The sequence below is a fragment of the Dermacentor silvarum genome, chromosome 3 (genome assembly GCF_013339745.2).
Source record: "Dermacentor silvarum isolate Dsil-2018 chromosome 3, BIME_Dsil_1.4, whole genome shotgun sequence".
NCBI lineage: Eukaryota > Metazoa > Arthropoda > Arachnida > Ixodida > Ixodidae > Dermacentor > Dermacentor silvarum.
Window position 1 is genome coordinate 221,128,630 of NC_051156.1, and position 19,182 is coordinate 221,147,811.

The 19,182-nt window shown below is 45.9% G+C and overlaps 3 protein-coding genes and 1 pseudogene across 4 annotated transcripts; 2 read left to right on the top strand and 2 right to left on the bottom strand.

The window, feature by feature from the left end:
• Window positions 1-58: 58 nt before the first annotated feature.
• On the top strand, window positions 59-6,398 carry LOC119446722 (RWD domain-containing protein 4-like). 2 transcript variants are annotated; one of them, XR_007466165.1, is made up of 7 exons: window positions 59-294; window positions 368-448; window positions 546-655; window positions 850-895; window positions 2,066-2,194; window positions 3,690-4,846; window positions 4,958-6,398. XR_007466165.1 is itself a non-coding variant. In XM_037711244.2 (6 exons), the coding sequence occupies exons 1-6, from the start codon at window positions 271-273 to the stop codon at window positions 3,852-3,854; spliced, it is 555 nt and encodes a 184-aa protein (XP_037567172.1). In that variant the 5' UTR covers window positions 59-270; the 3' UTR covers window positions 3,855-6,398. The 2 variants fall into 2 exon arrangements, 1 of the variants encoding a protein (XP_037567172.1); XM_037711244.2 differs by having other exon boundaries at window positions 3,690-6,398.
• Window positions 6,281-8,373, bottom strand: LOC119446720 (TBC1 domain family member 20-like). Its single transcript, XM_037711242.2, is given in 2 exon segments — window positions 6,281-7,195; window positions 7,197-8,373. Coding segments are annotated over 2 exon segments (1,278 nt in total). The 5' UTR covers window positions 8,220-8,373; the 3' UTR covers window positions 6,281-6,940.
• Window positions 8,374-8,648: 275 nt separating this feature from the next.
• LOC119446724 (uncharacterized) lies at window positions 8,649-13,001 on the top strand. The gene is made up of 3 exons (XM_037711245.2): window positions 8,649-8,828; window positions 8,925-8,980; window positions 12,806-13,001. Exons 1-3 carry the CDS (start codon window positions 8,738-8,740, stop codon window positions 12,953-12,955), a joined length of 297 nt encoding a protein of 98 aa, XP_037567173.1. The 5' UTR covers window positions 8,649-8,737; the 3' UTR covers window positions 12,956-13,001.
• Window positions 13,002-18,921: 5,920 nt separating this feature from the next.
• LOC119447015 (U2 spliceosomal RNA) lies at window positions 18,922-19,102 on the bottom strand (annotated as a pseudogene).
• Window positions 19,103-19,182: the final 80 nt, after the last annotated feature.

Sequence of the window (19,182 nt, forward strand, 5' to 3'; positions counted from 1 at the left end):
GGTGTCTAGTCAATTTTTTTTAATGTGCACTTTCCTTTACGGCCGCAAGATGGCACGAAATACAAGATGGACGCGCCCATTCACAAAATGTTAGGCAGAATGTGAGACCGCCCGTGAGTTTAGATGAAACCGGAATGGTGCTCCTTTGCTTGCACAATTGTCGAACTTTGTTAAAGCATCGTTTAAGGAACAGGGCAACTTAGCTCATTTCTTTTGTCTTTATTCTGCTTACTCCGGCGACCCCCGTAAGTGGATTATCGCCGGCCGGCGATGTCTGCTGAGGAATTGCAAGCTGTAAGTTGCGTTGCTCAAATAGATCGTCACCACTGAGGCAAGGCGATAAACTCTTGTCGTTTTACTGTTACAGGAAGAGGTAGAGGTTCTGCTTTCTATATACGATGGTGACGATAACTTTAAGAAGTTATCCGATACGGTGTTCCAGTACAAAGTGAGTAAACCCTCCGTGCATACATCTGCAGACCAATTCCCGTGTTGTAGTTCTTGTAAATTATTTTGTGTTCTTTTTCGTACCTCTGCAATTGCAGATTGGCGATCATGGAACCCATAAGTCGTTTCTCATTGAAATTAGTTGGCCTGAGAAGTACCCAAACGTGCTTCCAATTTTTAATATGGACACCTTCTACAACAAACACATGTAAGTTAGCTTCATTCATAGTTGATAGATGTCAATGCCCGCGCTTGAATTAGACGTACCTTAAACTTTCTTGTACCGCGCTATGATTTCCATGCTGCCGATCTTATATGTAGGCTGTTTGGCTCTCAGTCATGCCTCATTCAAAGTTTGTTTCACATCGGCTGTAATGCTTACGTTATGCAACATTTTTGCAGAATTCGCGAGGTCAAGGAAGGAGTTGTGGCAGCGCTGAAAGAGCAGGTAAGCTTTAGAAGAAACAAAAAGTGATGCAACTGTTACTTTTTAAAATTTTTCTTTTGTATGATTACGCCAAAGAATCGCTACCACTGCACTTAATGTAACGGTAGTGTCGCAAATAAGCTGCTGTTCGAACTGTTCAACTTATGGACAGTTATGTTAACATATTAATGGAACCCTAGTGTTCGGTCATTTTTTACAGGGGTAGAGTAACAGGTGAAAGGATGCTTTCGTTTATTCACTTATGTGTGCTACTGAGTCTGGTATGTCACAGTCGCGTGTTTTCAAATAATCACTCTGACTGTTATTGAACTGTTGCACTGTTTGATTCCCACCAAAGTCTCGTGTATTTGCATACGTCATTTCTTCATGTTAAAGCTCTTCCACTGCCCATTCTGTCATTGCACTCAACTACACTGGAGAGTTGGTAGTGGAAAGCGCACTGAATCACGTAACACAAAAGAAGAGGAACACAGAGACACACTTGTGCTTTCCACTAGCAAGTATGCCATATCAAGTCGCCCAAACTTCAACTTTATTTAGCACAATTGAGAGAAAGCGCTAACTGAGGAATGCCAAACTTGTAAATTTTTTCTGTCGCATTTGCTTCCACTGATTTAGAGAGTTGGGCATGCCGAAACTTATGTTGCAAAAAACGTGATTGCACTGGAGCAAGTACCAAGGCGCACTGAACGAACTCGCGAGTCATAACAATGGCTCCTGAGCAGTGGCGCACCGAGCGGGGAGGGGGGGGGGGTCGGGTGTTGTAGCCCCCCCCCCCTCGCATCCAGCCCCACCAGTCCACGTGTACCTTCAGTGCTCTGTTCACATTGTCATTACAATTCAGGAGGTGGCTTGAGGTTGAATTTTCCTGATTAACAAAAATACTCTATCACTGTCTTGTACTTATTCATTCCCTCTTAAATTAATTTGAGTAAAACGCTGAAGAAATAAACATCGTCATCGTCCGTGGTGTCATTATATTATTATAATTATTAGGCATTTTATTTGCTGTTGGATTCCTCTGGCTTAAAGCAAGGAAATCACATATTATGCAAAGTGCTTGCATCCCCCCCCACAAAAATTCAAACCCCCTGGCATAGATCCTCGGTGCACTACTGCTCCTGAGTTTACTTTCTTCACCCCTGCTTTCTCCTTCTCTCTACTCTCTAGGCAGAGTCGGAACTGGGGACACCTATGACGTACACACTTCTTGAATGGATCAAGGAGCATGCAGAGGAGCTCACAGAAAAACAGCCAGAGATGGTGGCAGCTACAGAAGTCGAGGAAGAACAGCCAAAGGTCCTTTCATCTTTGTCACTTGTCTCGTGTACATAGTGTGCGTGGTACATATTTTACTTGCCCCCCTTGCCTGCTGTCGCCTTGAAGAAGACAAGTCCACTTGTCGAAACGTTGGCTCCTGCTCTCACCTTGTTCTCGTGTTACTCATTGCCTGCTGTAGTGGCTCAGTGGTAGTGACGTTCTGTCGTTGAGCATGACTTCACACATTTGATTATCAACCGTGGCAGCCGCATTCTGATTATGACAGAATGTGAAAACACTTGTGTACTGTGCCTTGGTTGCATGTTAAAAAACTGCGAGCGGTCAAAATTAATCTGTAGCCTTCTCATATGGTGCCCCGTAGTCCTCTATTGTTTCGTAATGTTAACTACACCTATTATTATTATTATCATTATTATTATTATGTTTAGAAAACATATAGTTTGCTTGAGAGGAAATGGTAAGTGAGGCACAGGCTGGCAACTGCCACCAGGAGGGGCACTACGCCTGCCTACTCTTCAGAAAGGAGGAGACAGAAACATAGAAATGGAAGATATGAAGAAAGAAAGCAGGAAAGAACAAGATGACAGATCTCAAAGAATAAAGCAGAACAATGGCAAAAAATAAAGTATGACCGGCCACTGCAGGTCACACTACTAGAAGAATGTTAAAAATAGAAAAAATAATGTCTGAGATTGTGTAATTCGAAAAAAAAAAATAGCTACGAACAAAAACCTAAGTTTATTCATTCTATAAAAGTAAGGAGGGCGTGATGAGCTTAATCACGTCGAGACACACAACAATTGGGGTACAAACATTCATCGAGTGTTGTACACCACAGGCCAAGGAGATGATAGTTCCTCACAAGCGAAGTGCACTGCGCAATGTCAGCTCCATATCAGGGGCTGAAGTGTCCCGCAACGACCGTAAGACGTACATGATGAATTGTCCACACGTTCTTGTCGGTGTAAACGCCTATCAGCCAATCAACTTGCTGCCATGCATTCCTAACGTGACAAGCTCAGTGACGCTCAAAGCATTTCGTCTGGTGCTATGAGCTGTAAGAGCACCTAGCTGTGCTCACTACATATAGTTAATAAAGAAGACATTTTTAGCAACCATACTGTTATTGACACAATTCAAGCGCAGTTTTTTTCTTTTGTGCATTTGAAACTTCAAAACATAAAAATCACTTGTATTGATCAGCCTCATCAAGCTTCACTCTGTATAGGGGTACTGTTTGTGTCACGGCTGTAACAAGTGTGCATGATTCTCAGTGTTTCAGCCAACATAAATCTGCATACATGTCTTTCCTGTCCACCAGACAGCCTGACTAAAGCTGAACCATGTACAAAAATATCAAGGTTATTGGAGCCTGAATGTAACCTACAAAAATACACAAGCATCTAGGTGCAGAACTATTTTGGTGGACTTTTCAGCTTGCATCTTAGAAGCTTGATAGCTGCAATCACTTTTGTGCAAAAAAAACTTAAACGCTGCTGTATTTGTTTTTCAGGAGCCACAGATCTCGCCCAAAAAGGAATTGAAGCAACCTAAGCTTAGCAAAAACCAGAAACGCAAGCTGGCTGGCCGGGTACTTCCCACTGGAGAGCTTCCCCGGGGTCATGACTGGGTTGACGTTGTTAAACACCTCACACAGACTGGATCAGCTGCATCATAACGAAGTCCTTTGGTTAGAAAACTACTCTGATTGAGATAAAGAAATGCTATTGTGAACCTTGTAAAGTAACTCGCACCCCTGGAGACAGGTAGTAAAGTCTACCACGTAGTATGATTAATTTTAACTGGAGATAACATAAAAAAAAGCCAAATGTCCATTGTATTGTTGAGGCCATGATACCAGTCTTAAACTTGGTGCAATGCTGAATTGCAGATGGTGTGGACCCCAAAGAAAGACTTTGACAGGGAAAATTACGGTACACTTGTGAGAAAGAACTGCAACGGTTCACTGTGAATCAAAATGTATGGCATTTATGATTCAATGTTACAATATACAAGGTGCCCAGAAATGAGTTTTTGGAGGAGCGCTTCACTCTGCTTTGGCTGGGTGTTTCTCTTGGCGGGGTTCTCATAAATGTCATACATCTGCGCTCTGGTGAGCTGCTTCATTGTGCCTATGCTGGCTGCTACCATTTCGGCATACAGCACAGTCTACTTATAATGATGAACAAGTAGGAAAATCTGATTGTTATAATTGTACATCATCGTTTCCAGACTTATCACAAACCTTTAAAGTATGATGTGGTAGAAAGGCCCACTATTAAAACCAGTTACTGTAAGTGGACTGTGTTGTTCTATTTAAAGTGGCATCATTACAGTATTGCATTCTCTTGGTTTATTTTTTGCATATGAAGCATACTATACTTGATGGCTACATGCCTCACCATTACCAACAGAAGCAGCAAAATTTGTACTCTACTCAAACATGTTCTTGTGTAACGCAAGTTTAACTGGTCAGCTAAAGGAGTCTTGACATGAAACTGAAACTAAGTTGTTCTCATACTTGTGTGTGCTGGTTCCATCCAGTAGGTATCAATATCACCTATTGCCTTAAACAAAGATAATTCCCTTTTAAAGAATGTGTGAGTGCCCATTTATAGAGCTGCCCCATGACCCTGCAGTGTCGTGATGCATAGTAGCGTGCTAGACACTGTTGCATTGAGCTAGTTTCTGTGAAGTCTCTCACTTCAACGTGAAGGTTATGAAAATCATGAAGGTTATGAAAATGAAAGAAATGTGGCGCCTGCAACTCTAGCTCATGAGTGCCTCAAGACCTGACAGCCGTGGTATAGAGGCTGCAGTGTTTTGACACATTAGACTCTGTCCTCCCGACCATAAAGTTTCCTTCTAAAGCTACTAGAGAAATATCTGGTTGTGGCTTCAAACATATTTGTGGCTCTATTACACTTGATCTGCCTTTATTGACATAAGTTTCCAAGCAGTCATACTCTTGCATGGTCATGTGAATTGTTGCAGTTACAGTGCAATATTTTGTTGACAATGGTAAATTTGAAAGTTTGCAAAGTCTTTTGAAGCCAAGAGGATGAAGTTTAGACAAATCCATGTACTACCTATCATCCGCATGCCAACCAAACTGCTGTGCTTACAGCTGCCGTAGACACTAGCGCCAAAATTTTCCTCTGGTGTATTTTGTAGGAAATGACGTTCCCGGCAGCCAAAGTTGATAAGTGCCACATAACGCCAGAGAATTAAGGAGAATGGTAAATTGGGGAGTTTGTGTCTGTAGAAATAATAACCAGAAAATTAATTTCAGCATTTTGGTAATGCACAAGTTTGCTGATATGGCTGCCAAGCTTGTACTTAATCTAAAAAAAGGGTGGGGGGGGGAAGAAAACTAGCATTGCATAATTTTCATGTCGCACAACTGTTGAGTGATTGACATAATGCCCTATGCTACAGTCGGGAGTTGCACTGGATGTTACGTCACACTAAAGTGGGCATACCCAAAAACGATTGATCTGGACTTTGGCACTAACCTTCCCACAAAACTTGTCCTGTACATTTTAGGCACTGATAGTACCTAGAGATGTGCGACATTTTAAACCATGTATTTTTATTGTAGTTGAGTTGTAACAGAAGCATGTCAGGACTCCTTTATGTTAGCAAAGTTTGTCTGCAAGGCAAACTTTGCAGACAAACTTTGTCTGCCAGGTTTCTGGTCTTTTGAATGGTCATCTTGTCTAGTATGTGTCAACTTTTCACAACTTGGTGTGAACTTGGAATACTAAGAATTATCAAAATGTATAGGAGATCACCCTATGTGTCAAGAAACTGAAAACATGAGTATATATATATATATATAAAAGATTTGTTTGCTTATAAAAAAACAATAGTTGGAGAATATAATTTTTATAACCATTTGTGCTTGATATATTTATTATCTTGTGCTTTTTAAACAGAATATTTGTAATTTGTCAGTGTTTTTCTACTGGCACAGTGCTGAAATTAGTGTGGTCTTAATGACATGAGCAAGCAAAGCATAGGAAATTTTTTATGCTGTATGTCGTGCTTGTTGCTGGCTTTTTAAACGACTGGAATAGTCATTAAAACTTAACAACCAGCAAATCTGTAGTCTGAAACAAAACTTTATTTTTGATGCAATACTAACAGCACACTTTTTGTGGCTTTTGCCGCACAGCTTGTCTGTGAAAATGTACAGAATTAAAGAAATATTTACTCATTATTCAACAGTGTTGTGCGCCTCTATGTATGCTCTAGAATATGCAAGGCTTAAGGGTTTTACTCAGCATATTTAGCTAGACATGCTCGTTGAAAGTAAAAAACAATGTTGCTCTCACACACATAGTGAATTGCCACGCTGGCATTGGAATGAGCACTATAAATACACATCGGGTATATTGGAAATACTGAGCAGCATCACAGCTATAAAAGGCTCGTTTTTACAGTAAGAAACAGTTCTTTTGCAGGCCCTACATTGTTGAACACAAACCAGGAACACGCCAGCCACGCTTGTGACGTATTCCAGACACACTTCAGGCACTTCAATAGCTACTGAACAGCAAAAGCCTCGGTAACAGCAGGAAGAGAACAATCGGGAGATCAGTATTTAGCACTGGTGGGCATGGTTGACACATTGGGGCAGGAACTAATATACACAGATTTCTCAGAAGGTAATGTAAAACGACCCAAGTCCACCGCACATGCACCGCAACATTCTCCATGTGGTCCGAACAATAACACTAGAATAAACATATGCATAGTCCTTCAGAACCAGGCCACAGCATTCTTCCGGTAGGCTTGATACCACACCGCGAAGAGTACGGCAGCGATTGTCAGTGCCCCCTTCCAAGTGCCGGTGGCAGCGACCAGCGCACCTGCAAAGCGCGCACAGCGCCACAGCCTGCCACGGTTTCGTAAGGTTGCGACGGGGCGCACATGTTCGTCGCGTTGTCTGGTGCGAGCCAACTCTGCCTGCAGTTCCGATGGCGGGTGCTCTTCGAGCAGCTTGTCGGGCCTGGACGATGAGTTTTTCAAAAGGTAGGTCGCCTTCCACTAGACGCGACAGATAGCTGTGAACAGGCGCTAAGTCGCAGTCCAGCGCTAGAATCTCGTCGCGGGCGTGCAGAACGACTGCAGCTGAAAGGTAGATGGGCATCCAGGGGTGGCTGGACAGGAACAAATCAAAGAGTCGCACCACGGTGTCGTAGTCGGCAAGCACGTGGCCGAACCATGTGATTACCCAACTGAGGCAGAACATAATTCCAACCTGAGCCCGGTCCAGAAAGTCCCGAAGTTCGGGGCACTCGTGACCAAGAAGGGGGTAGATGTGCTCGAGCATGTCTGCTGTGCGCGCCATTGTCTTGTCCATGAAACGGCGCAGATTCGTGCACGAGATGCGATCGACCAAGAGGAAACCCACTTCCTCGCCCATAACCAGCAGGATGGTGACGCAGATGTCGTGGTAGCCCTGATAGTAGTGCAGTTCGGGGTTTTTCATCAGAACGCGCATGATCATAAACACGAGTCGGTCCTGGAGTGCAATGCGCTGCGCTTCCGCGATACTAGGCGGAAAGCGCTTGAGCGAGCGCTTGACGTCGAGAACCACTTGCGAGTAGTAGGCATGCTGTTCGATCTCGGCGAGCGACGGTCGTGGCGAAGTCTCATACACGTTGACACCGCCGATACGTGGCCAGACGAGACGCCGGTAGTCGTCGCAGATAAGGCCCCATTCCTCCACAGCGGCCATCTTCAGGCCCACCGTGCTGCCGTCGGCGAGCGCGCGTTCGATCATGCGGCGCTTTCGGGACAACAGCACCCAGTCGACGCCGTCGTCGTCATCACGCTTGACCTCTGCATCCTTGTCTTCAATTGTCTCGGCTTCACTCTGGTATGCTCGCTCGTGCTCTGGCAAGTCGTCCGGTGCTCCCATGTCGGACACCTGATCAAATCCAGTTTCGGATAGGACTTTGATCTCTTTCGACGACGGCGTACGTTCACCCAGCCGTTCCTCCTGCCGCTCGGCGATGCAGACGCCGCTGCTCATGCCTGTTAGAAGGCACGACACGTCGTTTGAGCGCTCGGACTAGCTGTATTAATAATACGGTATGCCTTCCGGGTGCGCTGTCTTATCCAAACGAAACTACGCCGATTCAACCGAACGAAAAAAGGCTTGACAAACGCCGACGAACGCACGAGAAACGACGAGAACCAAGGGGGCGTTGCGAGAACATACACAATGTTAACGACCTAACGCATGCACCTCGCGAGGTTTAGCCATTTACAGGTTTAGGCCAATTTCGCGCACATCTCACAGACATTTGTCTAATACTTTTAAAGCAAGAAATATTGGCATACTGTATTTGTTGACGTAATTAAAAATTAAATAAAACTACCTGAAGACAGGTGCCCAGGAACCAGAAATATAAAACCTTCAGTACGACCGCGATTGTCATCAAAAGCATTCAAAAGCTTCGAACGACGCCTCGTAGCGGGCAAAAGTTGCAAAATATAAAACAAAGACCGTCTCTTCTCTATAACGCAGTTCATTTGCAAAGACACAAAATGGCGCAAGGAAAGCTGAAGGTGAAAGCGTCGCTCCCCAAAAAAGCAAGACGACCAGCGGCCCAGTCCAATCTGCGGGGCGTGTCGAAGTGTAAGAAGCTGTCCACGTTTTATTCACGCATGCTCGAAGCCTCGTATCTCTTGTCAACATAGCGTTGACAACAATCTTTTTACATCATTATTGCAGCTCGCAGTGGGCCTAAAAAAGCCAAATCAGTCACGCCAAAGCAACAAGTCAAAGTGGTAAGCATTTTAAAACATTTTTTTTTTGCTCTATTGGCGCGAAGTGGCTGGATCAGGCGCGTGTTTTTTCGCGCGTCCTCACCACGGCGTCGTTGTAGTGGTCACCATCTGTTGCCTGGTGGTGGCAGCGCTGCAGTCGAGTTACGATTGTGTCGTCTGCTAGTATCTATGGGCCATGGCATCGCGCGTACACAGTGAACTTGCGTAAACAGGAAAAATAGTGACAGACGTATGCAATAAAAGAAATAATGGTGGGAATACAGTGCTCACTGATTGAAACGCCATACTCCGGGCGCATGGCTGCCGGCGCTTTTTGCGCCTTTGCGTGGTCGCTGGGGGCATCAAGCTGAAGACTTGTGATGAAAGCAAAGAGCTTTTTTGGGGGCATTTGGACAAAATTTGCTCCCCCAGCAATCACCCATCTCTCACCGGTGGCGCAAAAAGTGTCGGCCGCCATGCGGTCCGAGTGTGGCGTCTCAATTGCTGGGTACTCTACATCAGCGTTTTGTTTAGTTCGTTTAACTTTCGCGTTACCGAAAGAAATCAGTCGCAGTTCTCACAAAATCGTGTGCACACACGGTTAAGCAAGCAAGAAAACTGCTTATCGAAAGAAATCAGTCGCAGTTCTCACAAAATCGTGTGCACACACGGTTAAGCAAGCAAGAAAACGGCTTTGAAAACTGACGCGGGCCCACAGAACGTTTCGTTACTCCAAGCACCACCGCATCACGTGTCTTATTCATCCCAAAGCTAGATCTTTGGCATTTCTGCGGAATAAATAAATCCCGTATTTGTGCATAGCTGCTAGCACAAATAACTGCCTTTTGCGTTCTTCGACCATGCGCAGGATGCTACCGTCCATTCTGTAAATGTAAACTAAAAGAAACAGTTGGTAAAGCGCGGGATACTTACATTAAAAACAGAACTTGCATTTAAAGTACTTGCAACTTTTTTTTTTTTCCTAGGGGGGGGGGGGGGGGGGGGCTTATGCATGCCCCCCCCCCCCCCCAAAAAAAAAAAAAAAAAAAAAGTTGTAAGTACTTTAAAGGCAAGTTCTGTTTGGTAGGGGTGGCAGCGGCGTCAGATTGCGGCCCCGAAATACACTATAACAAAAAGTCGCTAAACGGTCTTGACGCTGACTTGTTCGGAATTTTAAGCTTTTCGTTTCCCCGCGTAGCGTTCGCAAAACCTCGCCTACCGATGGCGTCACTGCGTGCAGCTGCGCCTCGCTTAACCTTGCGATAGCCCATCAATAGCTAATCGTTAATCGATCAATATCAATAAATTACGGAAAATGCTGGGGATGACTTGGTAGTGCTTAGCCTAGCCCAAGTACGTGGCCAATACCTTGCGATAGCCAATCAATAGGTACTCGATAATCGATCAATAATCAATAAATTCTGTAAAAGCGTAACCCGTAAGGCCATTACCAGCTAGGTGCAAATCAACTCCGCTGTTTCTTTAGCCTTGCGCCACTAGTGTAAGCTTCGCTAATTTTATGATTTAATTGTTCCTATAATGTAAAGTTACCTCCTGCGGTCGTGAGTCAATAGTCAGAATGTGAAGAGAAAGAACAACCCCGATTTTCTAAAATGTTATCAGATCGTTAGGTTGTCCTAAAGCAGGAGCTTTGATGCGCCTGCAGGTCGCTCACTAACAAGCTCATTGGTATCTCTTTAAAAGTAGCGAGACATTTCATTTATTTATTAAGGCGAAAGCCTTAGATGGCTCATGGGTAGAAAATTTAACCCTCTGTAAATTTCATTGACTTACCTTAATTAAGATAGAATTAATTAAGGCACTCGAACCCACGACCTTTGGTAGGATAAAACAAGTAATGGGAAGTAACAATGCATTCGAATGAGAATGTTAACTAACTTAATGAATGTCTTTAGTGTATGCTAAAGTGACCATCAACTTTTAAAATTTATTAATACTGCAGTCACAAAGGATAAGTTTAGCATGGCAGGCGATACAAAACAAGAAATTGTGAACAATGGCAAGTACATGATCTGCATATACAAAATGGGCTTGTGCTGACCAGAAAAAAGAAAAAAAGCTTAACTCTGATAGTAACACTGAAATATGAATACGTAACTTTAAGGAAGAAAAAAAGGTTGAGGAGCCATTCCACTATGTGAAGCTGGGTGACCAGCAAAGCTGTAGCACATCACACAGGGTTAGACAAGGGTATATGTATTTATTTTTATTGTTTGGTAATGGTAGTGATGATAGCTTTGTGATTACTGCAATATACACAGTTTGGTTGGTTACAACGTTAGACAGATACTTGGCCGTAGTTAAATATATACACAACCGTTGTTGAGTGAGTTGGATTGGTGTGGTACTTCAAACCAAACTCTTCCAGCACAAACTGAGTGAACCATTTCTTGTCTGGTTTTGAAATGTCCACATTGAAGTCTCCAATGATGATCACACAGGTAGTGTCATCGCGGCTAGCCTATGCAAGGGGCATGGTCATGAACTTCTCGATACCACACTTGGGTGTGCCTAGAGATATATATAGACAGTGGATATCACATTTCTGTCTTTTGTTTGTGCGGCACAGACATCCCCACAGTTGATGGCATTGTCGTCTTGCAAGTCAAGGCTGTATGGTTGTACATACATTTTGTCTCTTGCATATATGGCAACGCCTCCAGCTTGTGAGTCCATGTACTGTTCACAAATGCTTCCGTATACCCATTGACTTGAAACAATGCATCTTTATTTATTTATTTCATTTATTATTATTATTATTATTATTATTATTATTATTATTATTATTATTATTATTATTATTATTATTATTATTATTAATGGCGGAGTGTTAAAGCCTGCTTCACCTCCGCCACGGGTCGGCCCAGTTTTGCACTATCTCCGGGATCGGTTCTCGCTCGCCTTTTTATTGTTGACACACAAATACGAAAAATACATGCAACCGTAGCCATATAAGCTTCGCTATAAAACAATCAAATAATCATTTGAACATGATAAATGGATCAAGAAATAGTCAGAATAATGTGATGCATTACACTATTAACATTTTTATTAAACTCTATATTTAAAGAAAACATTGCTAATGACTGCACTGTTACAGTGGTGTTATTAGCTGATTCTACTCGACTATTGTGCGTGGAAAAAATGATTATTTGAATGTGTTGTTGTTAGCATAAAAGGTGCTCATTGAGAAACCATTCTTTCACCTGGTGGTCACCTGGTGGAGTAGCTCAATGGTGGCACACATATCCTCCTCGGGATGGAATGGGGGACTGACTGTTGGTCTTGCATTCTGACCATGTTAGCAGCTCAGCACAAAGTGTTGACGGAAACAAACAAAACGGACAAGGACGGGCGCTACTATCAACGCTGCTAGCTATCACAGGCCACCGACCGATATATGTACTATTTGGTGCGCACCAAATAGTACATGGGTGGCCTGTGAATACACAGTCGATCGTAGTGCCTGTCCTTGTCACTTGTGTTGTTATGTGTGCAGCCGTCTGAGCGGAACGCACAGTACACTTCAAGCTACATACGCTAACGGTTTTCCTTAATTCTTTTTCATCTCGCGCACCATTTAGGTGCGAAGCCTGCGACGCCGGTGGCGGCGCTCTTCATCACGAAAGCGCAGCGCTGGCGTTGTGAGACGCCTGATGGCTTTCAGGGCTCTGTCTGTTGCACAGTCTGGCGCAGCACTCGCTTGCTGTGTCGCGTCAACATGTCGGCCACCGCGTATTTCTTTAGAACACCCCTAAACTTTGCTGTCGCTTTCGATCGTTCGTTCCTCAGGCAAAACTGCCCAATGTTTTTTTATCTTCGCAGGCTCTCGAAAAAACGATCCGTAAGAACATCGAGCAGGAGCTCCGATCGCGGGCCACCGGCGAAGGCAAGCCGTTCGCGACCACCACAGGGGCCACCCCGAGCAGCTCCACAGCCGGCAAGAAGAAACGTGGCAAGAAGGGCAAGAAATAAATGCGGCCGGCCTGCGGGTTGGCACGTGGTGCACGCACCAAAAGCGGTCACTGAGTGCGTCGTTCGTATACAGCGCCCGGGCTCGCACCCTGGTGTGCCCCTGGGCGCACTTGTGACTGTTGTCTCCGATTCCGTCCACTCGCCGACCGTTTCTCGAATCCTTTCAGCGCTTCCTCTATGAAGAAGAGAGAGAGAAAAAAAAAAAATCGCGACCAAACCTGGGCGACCCAGCACGCCCGTGAGGCGGCGGCGAGGCAAGCCATGGCCTTTGGGCAAGCCCTCGACGTCCCCTCATGGGAGACTTAGGCCCGGCCATCATAAAGTGCTGGTTCTACAATAAAAGTTTATTCCTCCTCCACGGCCACGCCGCGCTGTGCTTCAGTACATTGGGCAGTGCGTCGTAAAGGCAGCAACAACATGAAGGGGGGGGTAATGGCGGTTGTCTGTAGTCTGTGATCGTTGAAAGCTGTTTATGGTGGTTATACAAACCTAGGCTAATTAATGTAACTGTTCATGCCGTTACTCATTCAAATCAACACCTTTCCGTCATTGGATATTAGAAGCGCTATATATAAGGAAAAGAAAACGCAGCGGCAAACCATGCGTGAACGTTGTAGGCATTGGATTTGATGCCCGCAGCTGTATACTTTGGAACTCGCCGTGGTGGCGTAGTGGCTATGACGTTGCGCTACTAAGTGCGGGATCGAATCCCAGCCGCGGCGGTCGTATTTTGAAGGGGGAGAAATGCATCACCGTGAATTGGGTGCAGGTTAGGGAACCCCATGTAGTCAAAATTAATCCGGAGTCCCTCGCTACGGCGTGCCTTATAATCAATTCGTGGATTTGGCGCGTCAAACCCCAGAATTTAATTAATGACTTGGAGGTAACAGTAGCCGAACGTTGGTGAAATGAGACGAGCGCCTGGCCAGCGCCCTGCGCACTACATTGCGGATCAGGCGTTCCAGGGTTGCGCGTGCAGTGTTTCGAAGCCACCATGCGCGCTTGTGGAACTTTCGGCGCTGCACACTTAAGGAAATTCTTGAGAGTGAAAGTTATCACGCACTTCGGCTTATGAATGCCATGAAGATTACGGTAGGCGTGTCTCCTGGCAGATATCTCGTAATTCGGCCTTTTGGCGGAGGCTCTTCGTGGCCGGTACACAATGAAGTTTGACGATCTCGAGTCACATGTGATACGGTGGAGACTCATGGACATTGGTGAAGATGTAGCTTATAGCGGCCGACAGAGGTACCGGGCCTCGAGCTTTCGGACACCAGTGTGCCCTTGTTCCAAGTTTGTAATGTACGTACTATTATGAGCAATATGAAGGGGAACACAGGAACGCATAGAAAATACCCTCGGACCCAGCTATGAGTGATACGCAGCGGCCGCCGTCGGAAACAAAGTGGAAAGGTGGAGGCTGTTCTAACAACTGTTCGCATTCCCTCCGTGCGTCTGCAAAGTGCGGAACTTCGCATCGCCAGCAGACAGTGATAACACTGTTAGATATTGCGTCACTGACAACTCGGTCATCATCATCATCATCAGCCTATATTTATGTCCACTGCAGGACGAAGGCCTCTCCCTGCGATCTCCAATTACCCCTGTCTTGCGCTAGCGTATTCCAACTTGCGCCTGCGAATTTCCTAACCTCATCATCCCACCTGACTTTCTGCCGTCCTCGACTGCGCTTCCCTTCTCTTGGTATCCATTCTGTAACCCTAATGGTCCATCGGTTATCCATCCTACGCATTACATGGCCTGCCCAGCTCCATTTCTTCCGCTTAATGTCAACTAGAATATCGTCTACCCCCGTTTGTTCTCTGATCCACACCGCTCTCTTCCTGTCTCTTAACGTTACTCCTAGGATTTTTCGTTCCATCGCTCTTTGTGCGGTCCTTAACTTGTTCTCGAGCTTCTTTGTTAACCTCCAAGTTTCTGCCCCATATGTTAGCACCGGTAGTATGCAATGATTGTACACTTTTCTTTTCAACGACAGTGGTAAGCTCCCAGTCAGGATTTGGCAATGCCTGCCGTATGCACTCCAACCCAATTTTATTCTTCTGTAAATTTCTTTCTCATGATCAGGGTCCCCTGTGAGTAATTGACCTAGATAAACATATTCCTTTACAGACTCTAGAGGCTGACTGGCGATCCTGAATTCTTGTTCCCTTGCCAGGCTATTGAACATTATCTTTGTCTTCTGCATATTCATCTTCAACCCAATTCTTGCACTTTCTCGATGAAGGTCCTCAATCATTTGTTGTAGTTCCTCTCCATTGTTGCTCAATAGGACAATGTCATCTGCAAACCGAAGGTTGCTGAGATATTCGCCGTCGATCTTCACTCCTAATCCTTCCCAGTCTAAGAGCTTGAATACTTCTTCTAAGCATGCAGTGAATAGCATTGGAGAGATTGTCTCCTTGCCTGACCCCTTTCTTGATAGGTATCTTTCTACTTGTGGAGAACTAAGGTAGCTGTGGAATCCTTGTAGATATTTGCTAAGATATTCACGTATGCCTCCTCTACTCCTTGATTACGCAATGCCTCTATGACTGCTGGTATCTCTACTGAATCGAATGCCTTTTCATAATCTATGAAAGCCATATAGAGAGGTTGATTGTACTCCGCAGATTTCTCGATTACCTGATTGATGACTCGGTACGTCGATTCAAATAAAGAATCGGTTTGAAATACCGGGCAAGCTTGGTCTAAGAGTACTATCAAGCAGTTGCGCGAAGAAAAAACAAAGAATGAATGAAAGAAAATGAATCAGAGTAAGTCACTGTGACGATTACCGTCTTATCGGCTGTCGGACGATACCATATTATCGGCGAAATGACGTAAGTTGCTGCTGCTTTGTAGAAATGCCAGCGTGGTGGGAGTGCCAACAGTTAGTGGAAGAGCGCCCTCCTTTCCTAAAGCCATTATATATAGGGGCTTTATCCTTTCCCCCTTTGTTTTTCATAGCGCCATCCGCGTATCGCTCCGAGTCTGTTTCGAGGCTGTTTGCCACGCGTTCCTGTGTTCCCTTTCATATTGCTCGTAATAGTACATCAGCAATGTCGTACCCATGAGGGGTCGGTGGCACAGGCGGCAGAGGCCGGCAGGGCTACGCGCATGCGCCGCAGTGGTAGAGCGGGCACGCACACGCACAGTCTAGGGTACCTCGATGCCCTCCTCGCCCACCGCTCCCCTTCCACTGGGAAGTCGCGTTTGCTCTCAGCCGTGCGTTCGCTCCCCGTGAAAGCGCGCGTCCCTCGCCTACTTTCGCTCGCACATACAGCATACGGCTAATGAGTTTTTTTTTATGACATACAGCATACGGCTAATGAGTTTTTTTTTTATTGCGATAGCAATTATATGGACACTCCAAAGCAGATTTCTGCCGTCGCCGTGAGGTCCCGTATGACGTCAACGGCGATGAAATCGTCGCCGCGCTTCGGACGCTGTATGTGCGAGTGAAAGGGCGCGAGGGACGCGCGCTTTCACGGGGAGCGAACGCACGTCGGAGAGCAAACGCGCGTTCTGCGCCGTGCTCCATGAAGGGCTGAAGAACTAAGCGTCTCTTTCCTCCTTTCCATATATAGAGAGCAAACGCAACTATTTCCGTCGCGCGAAAGGCTGTGGGCGGACGGGAGGGAGGAAGGGGAAGCGACGTTTAGCTGCGGCACCAAATACGTATTTGTATAAAAACGCCGCGCGCGTTCGGTGCGAACGCGGGCAAAACGCCGACGGCGTCGGCAACAGTTCTGCGCGTTGCTGGTGCTGCTGCGTGTCCAAGTTTATACAGCTGATAAAACTACTATCCTTACTCCGTATAGCTCTCTACTTATTTGCTATCGCAATTGGTGCTTCGCCTTTCGGGTGAAACTGCGACAAATTTTTCTATTGCCGGACGCGACCATCAAAGAGTGAACCCTTAACAGCTTCACTGTAAAAAAGATTTGCCTCCAACCAGAGGGAGGAAGAGGAAGAAGTAGCATGTCCAGTGTGCCCGCTTCGTTAAAGACCCAGTATACATATAGCTTAACTATCATCCCGAAGATATCCCACAAGTATAGAGTCACTCAAGTACCTTGGAGTTATTTATAACGGAAATCTTAACTGGCGGCCGCGTATTGAATATTTTGCGACGAAAGGAGCTCGTACAATGGGCATTTTGCGCAAGTTGAGCAATCGAAGAACAGGTATGCGAAGAATTTACGGCCAGCGATGTTTTGACCAAATCGTCGAAAGACGGCTCCAGTGCTGGAGCTAACCCTAAGGCTATGCCTGGCATGGCGCCTGGACAGAATGTTCGAAGAGCCGAGGCTAGCGTCAAGAATCACATTATTCGCCGCGGAAGAATGCCGCCGCTTCCAAGAGGATTTCAAGATTGTGATTGGAATAAGAGGTGGCCTGAATATTTCCAAAATAGGCCCGACCGTGGTGGCTGACGCAATCACGACCGCGGCTTGCATCGAGGCTTCGAAACGTGAAGCGGACACGATCTGTCCAAATTTTCAACAAAATATAGTCGTGGTCAGCACTCCTGAGGAGGAGAATGCTACCAAGTACGTCAGGATCAAGAATATTTTGGTGACGGAGCGCATGCACGAAGTTGCGGCCTACCGCACGGCACCCCATGCTATACGTGCAAGGGAGTCATCCGGGACATCCCCCCGTTGTGACGGGCCTGAAGTACTGCAGCGCAAGATCGTCAATTCGCGGAACCTCCTGGCCTTCGCAGCCAAAAGCATCAAGGACACCGGTACAGTCATTATCGCCTTTGATGAATACCAGGTACCCAACTGCGTCAGATACGACAATGCGCTAGTCAGGTGCATGCCTTACCGCAAGCAGATTGACATCTGTTACGGGTGTGGAAGGCTTGGACATCGTGCCGATGACCTCTTATATATAAAAAGTGAGGCCCGAAACCCAAGGATTGGGTACCATCAGAGACTAGGGACATCACCTCACGTACAAAGGATGGAGGCCGCATACCTAGGGTCGACTCGATCAAGGTTCTGGGCATGATTATAGAATCGGGAGGTACCGTGAATAAACTAATTGCTAAGACGGACAATGCCGTTCTGCTGGTTCGGAGAGTGTCTAATCGGCACCATGGAGTGGACTCAAAGAGGATAACGGTTGATGCACGCTTTCGTCTTGTGCCATTTTACGTATGTGGTTTCTATGCACCAGTGGAAAAGTGCCGAAAGGGACAAATGGAACATACAACTCAGGAAGATTGCCAAGCGAGTTCTGGGTATAACGGTGTATGCCCGCACGGATCGCTTATTGCAACTTGGTATACATAATACCCTACAGGAGATTGCGGAGGCTCAGGAACGCGCGCAATTGGCTCGCCTCTCCGCGTCCAAGGCGGGCAGGTGTATCATGCATGAACTCGGTTACTAGCCCGACGCGCTTACGCAGCTATACTCAAGTCTTCCCCACTCTATACGGGAGAACATTACTGTTGCACCTATTCCTAGGAATATGCATCCCGAACATAATCGGGGTCGGCGTAGGGCGAGAGGAGCCAACCTGCTGAAGCAGATACATAGTGATCAACGACAGGTCAGCTTTGTGGATGCCGCTGCCTACATATATAGGTCGGCATGCATTTACAACTATTGTAGTTGACGGTAAACAAAAGGTGTGTAATGCTGCCTCGGTTCGGGCGGAAAATTCTGAACTGGCTGAGCAAATGGTAATTGCCTTAGCTTTACTAGATGACTCGAGAGACGCTATTTATAGCGACTCCCGTTCAGCGGTCAGGGCATTTGAAAAGGGCACCATCTCGAAGCAGCTCCTCAAACTACTTGAGGGCAAAACGATTACGCATCACTTTATCTACTGGTTTCCTGCACGTTTGGATCAGATTGTCGGCTACAGCGCGCGTCGCCTAGGCTTCTCAGTTTCTTACAGCGAAGCTGTATATGGCTAGTTTCCAGCGGATAGATGTCCGTAGACCAAAAACGTTTGCCGATCCCGAAGATAGTGCAATACCGGGCCGACCCGCCGCGGAGGTGAAGCAGGCTTCAAGCACTCCGCGAACTTGCAAGAATAAGTTTAAAATTTGGGTCCAAATACAACCCGTATCAGATATTCAGCTGATAAGAACAGATACTACACTTTGACCCGCGTCGGTCGTGTCTACGTTCGCACCATACACGTTTTGGCCATTCCGCGTATCTAAACTAGTGCCTACCAATCTGAGTGTCGTCTGTCTCCTG

Coding starts and splice junctions, on each gene's coding strand:
- LOC119446722 (XM_037711244.2), top strand. CDS start 271: ATGTCTGCTGAGGAATTGCAAGCT. Junction 295..367: donor CTGCTGAGGAATTGCAAGCT/GTAAGTTGCGTT, acceptor TTACTGTTACAG/GAAGAGGTAGAGGTTCTGCT. Junction 2,195..3,689: donor TCGAGGAAGAACAGCCAAAG/GTCCTTTCATCT, acceptor TTTGTTTTTCAG/GAGCCACAGATCTCGCCCAA.
- LOC119446724 (XM_037711245.2), top strand. CDS start 8,738: ATGGCGCAAGGAAAGCTGAAGGTGAAAGCGTCGCTCCCCAAAAAAGCA. Junction 8,829..8,924: donor TCTGCGGGGCGTGTCGAAGT/GTAAGAAGCTGT, acceptor TCATTATTGCAG/CTCGCAGTGGGCCTAAAAAA. Junction 8,981..12,805: donor CAAAGCAACAAGTCAAAGTG/GTAAGCATTTTA, acceptor TTATCTTCGCAG/GCTCTCGAAAAAACGATCCG.